The sequence below is a fragment of the Orycteropus afer genome, unplaced genomic scaffold (assembly GCF_000298275.1).
Source record: "Orycteropus afer afer isolate SDZICR_OR568_19922 unplaced genomic scaffold, OryAfe1.0 scaffold00075, whole genome shotgun sequence".
NCBI lineage: Eukaryota > Metazoa > Chordata > Mammalia > Tubulidentata > Orycteropodidae > Orycteropus > Orycteropus afer.
The window spans coordinates 9,027,972-9,041,643 of NW_006921662.1; the positions used below are offsets into that span (position 1 = coordinate 9,027,972).

A 13,672-nucleotide genomic window follows, 5' to 3' on the forward strand; every position below is an offset into this window, starting at 1 on the left:
ACTGGTCTGATAGAGCCTGGTGAGACCCCGAGTCTATGGCTCCTAGTCACCCTTCAGGCCTGGAATTGAACTCACTCCCGTGGCTTCCAGCCAAACAATAGACAGGTGCATAAGGTGAACATTTACATCAGGTAGGTACACTTCTTAGAATGCTCAACCATGGGAGATCAGAAGGGCAGTATTTGCACAGGGGGATAGCTCAGAGGACAGGAATGCATAGAAAGAAGAACACAGGAAAAAGGTAACCACAGGAAGGAAGTGGGAAGAGAGCTGTTATATTATAGGGATTGCAATCAATGTCATAAACAAAAAATGTATAACTGTATGGAAAATGAATTTGCTCTGTAAACTTTTGCCCAAATCACCATTAAAAAAAAAAAATGCAGTTGGAATATTCCTTGGAAGAGACAATAACCAGACTTCATCTCATCTACTTTGGTCATGTTGTCAGAAGGAAGCAGGCCTCAGAGAAGGATATCATGCTTGGTAAAGTGGAGGGTCAGCGAAAAAGGGGAAGACCCTCAACAAGATGAATTGACTCGTGGCTGCAACGATGGGTTCAAGCATAGAAAGGATTGTGAGGACGGTGCAATACTGAGCAGCATTTTGTTCTGTTGTACGTAGGGTTGCTGTGAGTTGGAGCTGACTTGACAGCACCTGACAACAACACTTCTCAATTTCCCTATTAGAACAAAACTCCAAGAAATAAAAGAGACTTGTCTACACACTTTCTCTGTCTCTAGTCCTTCTCTCTTTTGAGCCCACTCTTTTTTAAATTTAATTGTGGTGAAATATGTATAGTGTAAAATTTGCCATTTTAACAATTTTTCAGTGTATAATTTGGTGAAATTAATTACACGCACAAGGTTGTGCTACTATCACCACTATCTATTTGCAAAACTTTCATCACCCTTAGCATAAGCTCTGTATTCATCGAGCAATAGCACTTCATTCTCTCCTTCCCCAGCCCCTGATAACTTCTAACCTACTTTTTGCTTCTATAAATTTTCCCTTTCTAGACTTTTAATATAGGAGCTCTGGTAGCTTAGTGCTTAAGGCACTTGACTGCTAACCAGAAGGCTGGTGGTTCAAACCCACCAGCCACTCCTCAGAAGGAAGGTTGGGCAATCCTACTTCCGTAGTGATACTGCCTCGGAAACCCAAGGAGGGGTCGCTATGAGTCGGGGCCGACTCGACAGCAAATAACAACAACAACAGACTTTTAATATAAGTGGAATCATACAATATTTGTCCTTTTCTCTGGCTCTTTTCACTCAACATAATGTTTTAAAGGTTCATCCATGTTTGCTCAGGACCATAGTCTTTGGGGACACTTAGGTCAACTAGCATAACAGAGTCCACAAAGACCAAGTTTTACATCCTAGTTGGTGAGTAAGTGACTGGGATCTTAAAAGCTTTTGAGCAGCCATCTAAAGTGCAGCTATTGGTCTTTCCCTATCAGGAGCAAAGAAGAGTAAAGAAAATCAAAGATGCAGGGAAAAATTAGTCTAAAAGACCAACAGACCACATGAATCCCAGTCTCCAAGACCCTGAGACCAGAACTAGATGGTATCTGGCTATCACTGCTAAAAGCTCTAAAAAGAATCACAATAGGAGGTCCCAGATAAAGGTGGGGGAAATGTGGAACAAAAGTCTAAATCATAAAAATGACCAGGCTTACTGTTCTGATGAAGGCTAGTAGAACCCTTGAGACTACGGAGGAGGGTATGCACTCATTAAAACAATGGAAGTGTTTATCAAGAGGACAGCAGTTGCCTGGGAATAGAGTTAGGAATTTGGGAGGGACAGGAAAGGAGAATGAAAGGAAGGGATGGGTATGGGGAGAAAGTGGAAAGAGTGCTGTTGCAGTGTGGGAATTAGAATAAATGTCACAAAATAGAATGTGTATGGATTGCCGAATGGAAAACCAAGTTTTTCTTTAAATTTTCACCCAAATAACAATAAAAAAATTAATCAATTAATTAAAAAAAGAGAAAGTTCATCCATGTTGTAGCATGTATTAGAACTCCATTCTTTTTTGTGGCCAAATAATATTCCACTATATGGATATACATATTTTGTTCATGTATTCATCTGTTGCTGGACTGAGGACACTCTTCACTACAATGAAATCATTCTTGTTAAGGTCCTAATGGTTTCCATCTTGCCAGTCACTATGGCTGATTTTCTAGTCTCATCATATTAAACCTCTCAGCAAGAATGGACATAATTCCTTCTCCTCTTTTGATGCCTAAATGTTAGAGTAGCAGAGGGCTCAGTCCTTGGCCCTCTTCTCCATGCACACTCACTCCCTAAGTGATCCCTTCTAAGCTCACAGCTTTACGAATCATCTATATAATGATGATTCTCAAATTTAATCTCCAGCCCTACCTCTCCATGAGTGCCAGACTTACACATCCACTGTCTACCCAACATTTCCTCTTGAGAGTCTAATAAGCACAAAACATTTAACTGGCTCAAATCAGAATCTTTGATCACCCCTTAGCATTTCCCATCTCTTTAAATAGCACAAAATTCACTCCACGGCTCAGATAGTGGATCACCTTGACTCCTCTCTCCCTCACATGCCATATATCAGCCAGTCCTGTCTGTGGTACCTTTAAAGCATCTTCTGAATCTAACCATTTCTCTTCAAACCATCTTCAACTCTTGTATGAGCCACTACAATACCCTTCTAATTGCTCTTCCTTCTCCACTCTTGCTCCTCTACAGCCTATTCATCTTAAACCTGTCAGAGTGATCCTTTCTAAAAACACAAATCAGATCACATCTCTCCCCTGCTCGAAACCTTCTAGTGACTTCTCACTGCACTTGGAATAAAATCCAAACTCCCTCTGCTGCCCTATGAGGCCCTCCATTATCTGAACCCTGCTTACATCTTGGGCCTTATCTCCTAATACTCACCCCCCTGCCCCCACCCGAGGCTCACTCTACTCCAGTTACAATGGCCTGGCTGTTTCTCTGACATACTAAACCTGCTCCCTCAGGACCTTTATGTTTGCTGCTCCCTCTGCCTGGAAAGCTCTTTCTCCAGAACTTACCATGGCTGGCTCCTTCCATTCACTCCTCTCTCTGCCAAATGTCACCTCATTGGCAGTGTCTCCCCTGATCACCCTGTCTGAAATTGTTCCCCACCAATATGGTCATATGCTGTTCCCTTAATCTGCATTCTTTTTCTTTCTTTCTTTCTTTTTTTTTAAATTGTGATCTGGGTGAAAGTTTTCAGAGCAAATTCACTTTCCATACAGCAGTTCACACACACATTGTCTCATGACATTTACTACAATTTACCCCAATGCAACAGCTTCCCTCCCACTTCCTCCCGATAGTTGCCTCTTCACTGTATCCATCCCTTCATGCACTCCTGCTCCCTGAACAGTCTCCCTGTGCATAAACAGCCTTTCTTTCTTCCATGATTGTTCTCTCCAAGGAGTGTATCTACCTCAGGTACATGTTCAACTCATATGCCTGTCTTTTGTTTGGCTGGAAACCACAGGTATGGGGTTCAGTTCCAGACCTGAAAGGTAGCTAGGGGCCATAGTCTCAGAGGTTCCACCACACTCTATCAGACCAGCAAACCCGGTCCCCCCTTTTTTTTCCAAATGATTTTGAGTTTTGTTCCACATTGTTCTCCCTCTCTACCCAGGATCTCCTCCACAGATGCCCCTTTGAGTGGTTGACAGTGGTAGCCAGGCACCATCTAGTTCTTCTGGTCTTAAAGTCATATAGGCTGAGGATCGCATGGTGTACCAGTCACAAGGACTAATTGTTTCCATGAATCTTTGGTTTTCTTTATTCCTCTTTGCTCTGGATGAGGAGAGACCCTTAATCTACATTCTTCTTCTTTGTAGCATATATGTGTTCTGTGTTATAGGTATTGCTGCTATATATGATCTATTTATGTATATATACACATAGTCTGTCTTACCTACTAGTTTATCAGCTCCACAAGGGCAAGTACCTTATCTGTCTTGTGTGCCACTCTATCTCAGCATCTAGAAAGGACCTAGTATAATAGGATTCACCACAACCTGTCAGTGGAGGCTTTTGTGTTGCTATCATGATGAACAGGTTTCAGCAGAGTTTCCAGACTAAAATGAACTAGAGAGAAAGGCCTGGTGATCTACTCCCAAACTCAGCCAGTGAAAACTCCACGCACCACAACAGTCTGATCCACAGCCTAGCATGGTGATGGCACAGGACCAGGCGGCATTTCATTCTAGTGTGCATGGGTTTGCCGTGAGTCCAAAGCCAATTCAAGGGCAGCTAACCACAAAAACATTCCATTTTTGGAGAATTAATGAATTAATGGAGTCCTCCTTTCTCCTTGTAAACACAGAACGTGATTCATAAATCTTGCCTGTAGAAAGTATGAACCTGTGGGTGGAGGGGATAGAGTGCAAGGAAGGAGAGGAAACTAATGTAATGGCCCTTTACTACCATTTCCAACTCAGCACTCCACTAGGTGCTTTACATAAAGTATTTTGCTTAAACCTCACCACAATCCTGTGAGTATGCATTGCTGTTTCCATTTTATAGATGGGGAAACTCAGGCTCAAGGAGGTAATGTAACTTGTTTGGGTTACACAGCTAGCACCTCACAGGGCAGCATTTAAATCCAGGTCTAGCTGGCCTCTGAACAGAATATTCTCCTCCTCACCTGCAAGTCTGGCGGGAGGATGTGCGGCCTATCACTTGCAAGTCCTGCAGGCCCTGCGGGGCCCATCCAGAAGGAAGGGCTGATGAAATGAAAACCTGAAGGAGCCTGGGGGTCCTCCAGGAGGGAGGGCAGGTTAGAAGATGAGAAGGTGGAGGAGTGTGGAAGCAGGAGGTCTTTCTATTCCTAGCTGTTTGTACATAAACGGCATCCTAATGACTGAGATTGTCCTTTCTGTATTAGACCCCAGAGACTGGTGAAGCTGAATTTTTCCCAAGCAGCCTTGGCTTTTCTGAGTTCATGCTGGGAAATCTGCAGACAAGGATAATTCACCACTGGGGAAACTTCCCCAATCTCCTCTTAAAGACCCCTATTTAAGTGCTCAGCTGCTAACTGGAAGGTTCGTGGTTCGAAGCTGCTCCGTGGGAAAAAGATGAAGCAGTCTGCTTTGGTAAAGATTTGCAGCCTTGGAAACCCTGTGGGGTAGCTCTCCTCTGCCCTATAGTGTCTCTAAGAGTTGGAATCAACTCACCAGCAATGAGTTCATCTCTTTTACCTTGCTGTGCTTGCAACCTAGAAACTCAGTTTGGGCCTTTGAGCCTGGGACATAAAATAAATCAGACAGAGCCTCAAAGAAATGGGGTGCCTGAGGCCAAGCAGTACGTTATTAAATTAGCCTTGCTTCTTCCTTAAGCTATGTCCATGTCCTTCTTGCTTCCCTTCCCCGTCTTCCTTTTTGTCATGTCTTTACTCCACTGCTGGTATATTACACATATATTAATCTCATGAGAGATTAAAAAAAAAAAGTTGGTTTGGTGTAGATACAAGTAAGTATAAAGTCTGAAGAGATGAAGGTCCCTTAAGACAAGGCTTACACTTTCAAGACCTTATCCCATTTAAGCCTCACGTGAGCCTTCAATGTAGATTGTATCATTCCCATTTGACAGTAAAGTAATTGAGCCTCAAGGAATTATGTTAATGAGATAGAGTTGGTAGTGCCTTTGGCACCAGAAGGATCTCAATAAAGGTAATGTTCTTCCTTAGGTAACTTACTCAAGTTCACAGGACCAGTAAGGTACAGAAGCAGAATTCAAACCTAGAACTATCTGATTCCAAGCACCCATGGGGTTTCTCCCTCTCCACGTGCTTGGTGCTAATAAGTGTTTGAAGGGAATCGGTATTCTGACTTCAGACCACTTTTGTTTCCTTTTTTGCTGGTTGTGCCAAAAGTGGTCTAATAAACATGAATGGGACTGCTCTGGAAAGGCCTGTGTACTATGGTTCAGGATACTTCTGTTTATCCAACTTGGCAGGCATATGAGTTGAAGGTCCCTTAAGACAAGCCTTACACTTTCAAGACCTTATCCCATTTAAGTCATCCCCATACCCCCACTCATTATGCTGTTGTTGTTACTACTGTATGTGTGACTATGTGTATATATGTGCATTTGTGTGCAATGCGTGCATGTAGATATTATGTCTCATGGATAGCACCACTGGCCTCTGTCTTCTGTGTCTCTCTAGTGTACTTCATTCAGGCTTTGCATGCTCTGGGCCCCACCATGGGCCTGCTAACATAGTCTGACATAAGTACTCCAGAATCTCGTGGGTTGGAGAGAGGAGCCAAGGGAGGGCAGACAGGTTAGACAAGAGCTTTGTACCTCACCCTGGGTATCTGCCCAGATGTGCCTCTTCCTGCCCCAGCCTGGGACCCTGGACCTACCAGAATCCTGAACCCAAGCCTGCCATGATGCTGTTGGTAACCTCCTCTTGGTTAGTGGGATGTGTACCCCACCCTGATCGTCTACATCCCTCCTCATTGTTGAACCCTTACTTTGTGGTCCTGCCCGTCAGTCCTGCCTCCCTCTTCATTTCCCATCTAGCCAGCCTCTTATCCCTGCTGATCTGGCAGGAAAGAACAATGCAGGCACGTAGAGGCAGCACTGAGTGTGGGAGCACTTGCTGATGCTATGCCTGTTTAATTTTGTTTTCCAAATTAATTATTACATGCACGCTAAAGAAAACTTATAACACATGAAGAACAATAATAACTAAAATGAACACCTATGGATCCCACCACCTAGTGTGAAAAACAGTCAACTGTTTTTTTAAGCTCTGGATGGAAGCGGTTTTCAAACTCCAAGAAGAAATTTTAAACTTGTCTACCTCCCTCTGGGTGCCTGCTTTTGCCTTCCCAAGTCAACAGGCCCCCATCACCTCTTCTGCCCTTCCCACCCTGGCCTCCAGGGCTATTTTGGGTGTTCACCAGTTGGGATTAATCTCCTTTAATCGAGGAGCGTGCTGTCCAGTGCAATCCTGACAGGGCCCAGAACTTGCAAAGGGCATTTTGAGGGTTAGTGCTGCCGGCCTAAGGCCTTCCCCACATTCCCATCCCTGTGCAGAGACCAAGATCACTGAGCCAGGACTGGAACTGGTGGGGGAGAGGTAGCTGCTGAGCTGTGAAGCTGGGCAACCAGAAGGGAAAGTCAGGAGGCTCATGCCCAGCAGCGACTGGCTAGTTGGGTGCATCTGGTTTGCCTCTCAAGTTTGCCTCAAGGGAGAACCTAAAAGAGCTTCCTCCAACCCCCAGCTTAGCTGCCCCTGCTCCTGGCTGGGTGCAGGTGCTAATCCCCAGGCCCTGGTAATGCCAAGGAGAAGGATGGGGGGAGGCAGGCTGGAGATTTTCTTTCCCACTCGGGAAGGAAAGAAAGAACACGAGTTGACCTGTTGGGATCCGGTTCCTGAAACCTGACCCAAGGACAAGGGTTTCACTGAACTGTTGGCAACGCACTAGCCAGGGGCTTTGTCTTCCACCTGGGCTATAGGAGAGTTCCTCAGAGGACCAGGGTGGAATCACTTGGCTGACAGGTCTGACCCTTTAAAAACAGGGAAAGAAGCCAGTGGTCAGCTCTACCAAGCTCTACCTCTATGCTGACCCCCTGCTGATGCTGATTCAACAAACGGAGGTTGAAGACCTACTATGTGCAGGCCCTGTGCTAGTATTTGCCCTCCAGAGTCACATAAGCTGGTAAGGGAGACAGACAAGAAAACAGGTAGTGACAACAAAGCGATGCCATGGTGCGGATTGGTACCTAGTGCTGTTAGAATGCTCAGACAGGGGCATAACCTTGCCTTGCGATCAGGGGAGATTTCCCAGAGGAAGTAGTCCTGAGTCCTGAAGGCCAAATAGGAATTAACCAGGAAGAGACATGGGAATGGGTGGGGAATGTTGATGAAAGAGTTGGTAAGCCAATCTAGAAGGTACTTGCCCAGCTCTCTGGAGTAGTCCATCCCACTGAGGGAGAAGCACAGTCTAGACCCATCTAGCATGGTAGCCACAGTATGAATCTTGGGGATCCCTCTCTCCAGAAGGGCTAGGACTTAAGACCAAAACTGAGCTTGTCTCCTATACTTGGCTTCCATCTATTTTTAAAAAGTTTTTTATTATGGAAAATTTCAGACATACACACAAAAGTAGGAGGATAGTATAATGAACACCCAAGTTGATCCACAACTGGTAGTTTAAATAATTTTCAACTTATGGTCAGTCTTGTTTCATCTATACCCCACTCATTCCCCTCAACTAAAATATTTTAAAGCAAATTCCCTACATCCTATCATCTGCCCTCAACATAAACATTCCAATATTTATATCTAATAGATAACCAAAACCAAACCAAACTCACTGCTGCCAAGTTGATTAGACTCATAGCAACTCCTCCTTAGCTTTCTGAGGAGGCATCTCTATGGAGTACATTGCCCAATCTTCCTCCTGAGGAGTGGTTGGTGGGTTTGAACCGCCAGTCTTCTGATTAGCAGTCAAATGCCTTAGGCACTATGCCACCAGAGCCCCCATCTAATAGATAAGGATCTTTAAAATATATATATTTGAAATATGTTATCACACCTAAAAGAAATTAACAATAATAATCCCATAATGCCATCCAATATCCAGGCAGGATTTACTGTCCCTAATCCACACTTGGTTTTAAGTTATATGTCTACTCATGGGGGAATGGCGATTGGATGTGCATGTAGGTGGGTGGGGAGGGACGTCTCAAGGAGGAGGAGAGGAGAAGCATTCAGCCTGACTGTGTCATAACTAGAGTCCCCGGGTGGTGCAAATGATTAACATGATTGGCTGCTAACAGAAAGGTTGACTGCTGGAGTCCACTCAAAGGCATCTCAGAAGAAAGGCCTGGCAATCCACTTCTAAAAACTCAGCCATTGAAAACCCTATGGAGTTCATTTCTACTCTGACACACACAGGTTGCTATGAGGTAGACTTAACTTGATGGCAACTGGTGGTGCTATTATACCCACTGCTCCCATGACAACATAAAACTATGTGGTCATTGCTTTATAATACCTCTCAAGTGGCTCCATAGCATGTGTTTTGTGACCTCAGTTACATTATAAGTTCTTAAAGGTAGGGGGTGGCATTACTGGCTTTTTTTGTACCCTAGTGCAGCAGAGAAGGGACATACCCTTCTCAAAGACAAGCAAGCCACTTACTAGCTGTGTGACCTAGGGCTGTTATTCAACCTTTCTGAGCATCCATTTCTAAATCTGTATAAAGAGGATAAAAATACCCATCTCTCGAGAATTGTGAGGCTTAAATAAAAGGTGAATGTGCTCAGCATATAGAAGTTTCTCAGTAAATCAACTCATTGCTCTTCCTCAGGTAGAACGAAATAGGCTCACACTATCTGTTTAGATTAACTTTTCATTCTTCACATGTCATAAAGGCCATCTTCAGTGACAGCTCCCAGCCAGGTGCTCAGAGGGGAATTCTGGGGAGGGGGTGGCAGATTCCACAGCGTGGAGCCCCACCCACTATTCTGTCTCTGTGATTTCAAAGGTCCCTACAGTGCTTTTGCTCACTTTATCACCTTCTGGGTTCCTTGACTCAATGAATTAATAATTTCGTAGCTGCTATTTATTGAGCAGTTATTACATGCAAGCTCTGTGTTAAATACATTATTATCCCTTTTCTTTTGCACACATAATCCTATGAGACGTTGTTCTCATTCTACAGATGAGGACACTGAAACTCAGGTTAGGAAATTTCTGAATTACTTAGATACATAGACAATGGGATATGCTGGTGCCCAAATTAGGTTTTTCTGATATTTAAACCCAAGTTGTTTACCGTACATCACTATATTGCTTATGGTGCTAAAGAAGGCACTTTTAGTGTTCATTCCCATTTGCCCAGACATAGAGATGACTTCTGTCCATAGCTTAGTATGTACCTTGAACTCTAGCCATCTTGCCAACCCATGCTCTTGGACTGTTTGGAAAAGATTGAGTAGATCTGAACATTTTATCTCCATGAAGAGAAAATGACCCTAAAGGTGTCTTCTTATATCAAGGATGTACATGTGTACACACACAGGTACACATATACACACATCAAAACATACCACTCTTCATCTTCTATTTCCTAACTCAGGCTCTGTCTGCAAAAACAAGTGTGTACCTGGTAAGTGTGAGGGAGGCACCCAGGGGAGGAGAGGTTTGCTGTGGTATTATTAATTGGCTGAGGGAAAAGGCTTGTGAGAATCAAATTTCCAGGAGCATGAGAATTCCTCACACTCTAAGTGGCCTAAGAATCTTGCTTTGTGATTAGTAGTGTTCCTGTTTCGCTCCTGCCTCAGGGGCATATTTCTGAGTACCAGAAGTCACTGGGCACAAAGCAGTCATGGACACAGTGCCTGGGGACTGGCAGTGAGGAAGGAACGAGGCCATACTTCAGAATGAATGGTTAGGGTCCAAGTAGGAGATTTACAGACGTCCCAAAGCTTTTGATTGTATTGCCTTCTTCCTGTGTGTTTTCTAATAGTTTTCTTAAGGTACCAGGCCCTCACAGAAGCAAGACATCATGAGTTGCCCAGAAGATGATAAGTGTCTGAGCCTCCTGTCTTCCTTGCTCCCCCAACTTCTTGGCAACGCCTTAAACATGGGCCAGGGGAGGTATGGACAGAGTCAGGCGCTCTACCTCACTTTGTTGCCTTTTCTCCCCATGCTGTCATCCCTTCATGCAAGGAGGCAGGACCTATAGCCACAAATGAGCTCTGTGACTAGCATTCAACACAATCACCTACCCAGCCAGACATTTCACAGCAGTTTGAGATGACAATATCACCTCTCCCGTTTCTTCTGTAAGAGTGAGCATGTCTTTTGAAGCTTTGTGATGTAGGTGCCCCCTACCGTGGGCATCTGGGTTTTGCCAGTTTACTATGCACACTTATTAGTCACGGGAGTAAAAGAAACAAAGAACAAGAATTATAACTAGATTTTTCTTGCAAACATTTATAGATAATGGATAATATACAAGAGATATGGCCAGTAAATGCTGAGTAGAAGAGAACTGGAGTCCCTGGGCAGTGCAGACAGTTAAGGCCCTCAGCTGCTAACCTAAGGTTAGTGGTTCAAGTCTGCCCAGAGGAGCCTCAGGAGAAAGACCCTGGTGACTTACTTCTGAAATAAACAACCATTGAAAACCTTGTGGAACACAGTTCTACTGTGACACACATCAACACAATAGCAATGGTTACTAGTTAGAAAAGAACTAGTCCAAGGACTCAGAACATTTTTCCCGCTAAACACGCTTTGCCATGAGCAAAAGGATCCTATACTTAGAGGCTAGCCTAGTTCATCCAAAGAAAACTCACAGATCAACGCAATGGTGAACAAAATGAATCCCCCCATGCCAATTCCCACCCCCAGGAAAACAGGAAGCAGATTTTGTTCCAGCTAATCCTAGATGCTTCCAAAACAGTAACACACACCCCATCCCGTCCCCTCCTGGTGACAAAACACACTGCTGGGAAATACCTCCATTTTCTAGCAAAGTGGTGTTACTAGTTTGTGAAAATTCTTAGTACCAAAAATAGGGAAGCTCCTTCAAGAGGCTATAGTAGTGTGTGCAGAAAATGTCCCTCTTCCCCTAGAATAAAATGGAAGCCATCAGGCTAAGATACAAACCCTTGACCCCATGTCTCCCATCTCTTTGGGAAGCCCATCTGCCTCCTCAAATGGTTGGTACCATGAGATGCTCACAGGGCCACAGTGCTTAAAAATGGAGTCTTTCTTCCAAAGGAGGGTTTAACTTTTTTTGTTAGGTGTTTGGCAAGAAATAGCAAGTATCAGTCTATCCGCTGCCCCTCCTCACAATAGGATGGGATGGGTGTGAAGGGAGGGAAAGAAAAGGTATTGAGGGACAAGATGAAATCAATGTGACAAAAATACTTTGAGGACACATTCTGGTCTCCATTCTACTAGTGACCCTATTTGATATTGTGGAATGTTGAGTTCCTACAAAATATACAACTTCTGCTTATAAAACAGAAGTTAGAGGTAAGAGATTCACACTGCTAGTTCAGTGAATGATAATCAAACCAAAAAACCAAACCAAACTCACTGCTATCAAGTCCACTCTGACTCATAACCACCCCCTTTGAGTCTCTGAGGCAGTAAATCTTTACAGAAGTAGATTGCCCAGTCGTCCTTCCCTGGAGCAGCTGGTGGGTTTGAATCGCCAGCCTTCTGGTTAGCAGTCAAATGCCTTAAGCACTACACCACCAGAGCTCCTCGGACTAATCAGTCCTGAAGAATTCATTTCCTTACCAACAGAAATTTTGCTCCGCAAGGAAGCATCCCAGCCATTGAGTCAAGGTCTCCACCACCCCCACACCCTCTCTTGTCCTCCCCTCCAGGACTCCTTTCACTCACATCCATGGACATCTCCCTCTGAATCAGTTTCTTGGTCTCCTTTTCACAGAAGTTGAGCATGGCTTCTCGGTTGTACGCTCCCGTGGACTGCTTCTCAGTCTGGTTTCTCTGCCGCAGCCCCACAGGAATGCTCCCATCCGGGTCCACCACATCCAGCTCCTTCTCCAGCTCCTCCATCTCCTCAGGAGACAGGGTGGACAGCAGGCTGTCGATATCGGGGTCTTCGCTCACCTGCCGGCGATACTTGGCTACCTTAGACATCTCGGCAAAGTGGGTGGCAGCTTTTGCGGGGGGCTGTGAGAGTCAGGTGCGTAGGTGGGAAGAGGGGTGAGCAGGTCTGGATGGAGCAGAGTGGGGTTGGGAGCTGGGTGGAGGACCGCAGCGCACCGACGGCCCGCGGTGCCACAGGTGCTGAATTGTTAACTAGAGGCAGTAGCCTCCCAACAGCCCAGGGTGAGTGGAGCCGCTGGTCTACCTACTGACCAATAAGACCCGACAGCTGCCTGGCCCCGAAAGCAGAAGCCAATCCCCACTCTGGGGGCGGGTCTGCCTCGCTGTCAGAGCTGTTTGAAACTTGAGGACATTCCAGGGAATCTTGGAGCGCTGCGTGACCAAATTTAGTACAGAGCGTTTAGCCTTTTAAAGACAAGGGGGCCACGCAATGAGAAAAAGATACAAAAATGTAGAGGCTGGCAGAAGTAGATCAGAGGCTCAGAGAGCCAGCAAAGAAGGGACGAGGCCAATGTGGGTTCAGGAAGGAACAGGCTCCAGACGAGCCCTGTTCAAGCACATATTTCACTTCTCCATCACTGGGTGGATGTTGCTGTGGTCGGTGCCAGGTTCTTTGACTTTTTTCTACTGTATTTGGTAATATGCCTGGGGCCTCCCGGTCGTTTACAACTTCAGAAAAGATACCTCCATTTAAGAGGAGTGGCCAGCAGCCCGGTCACTTCTGCCAAGGAGAACCTGAGTGCTGAGTATTAGAGACCCCAGCCTACTTTGGTCACTTCTTGAAAGAGAGAGAATAAATCCTCACTGTATACCAATGCTGAGAACGGGTAGGCTGTTATGGGCAGGAAGTGTGATCTTGTGATCTACAGATGTCAGGAAACTCCTAAAGAGCTATCAATTTGCATGAAGCTTCAAGGCTCTTGGGAAGAGGGTTCAAGCCTCCCTCAATTCCCATCAGCTTCTTCCTCTGCTGGGGCATCTGTATACAGGCCTCCTTTGGGAGCATCGAGAAGGAACTCACATCTA

General features: G+C 45.0%; 1 protein-coding gene across 1 annotated transcript in view; it reads right to left on the bottom strand.

Annotated features, from left to right (window-relative positions):
- Positions 1-12,676, bottom strand: part of LMOD1 (leiomodin 1) — a 57,954-nt gene extending 45,278 nt beyond the window's left edge. Inside the window, exon 1 of the mRNA XM_007941187.1 lies at positions 12,416-12,676. Coding sequence (XP_007939378.1) covers positions 12,416-12,676 — 261 coding nt within the window. The remainder of the gene's footprint in view (positions 1-12,415) is intronic.
- Positions 12,677-13,672: the final 996 nt, after the last annotated feature.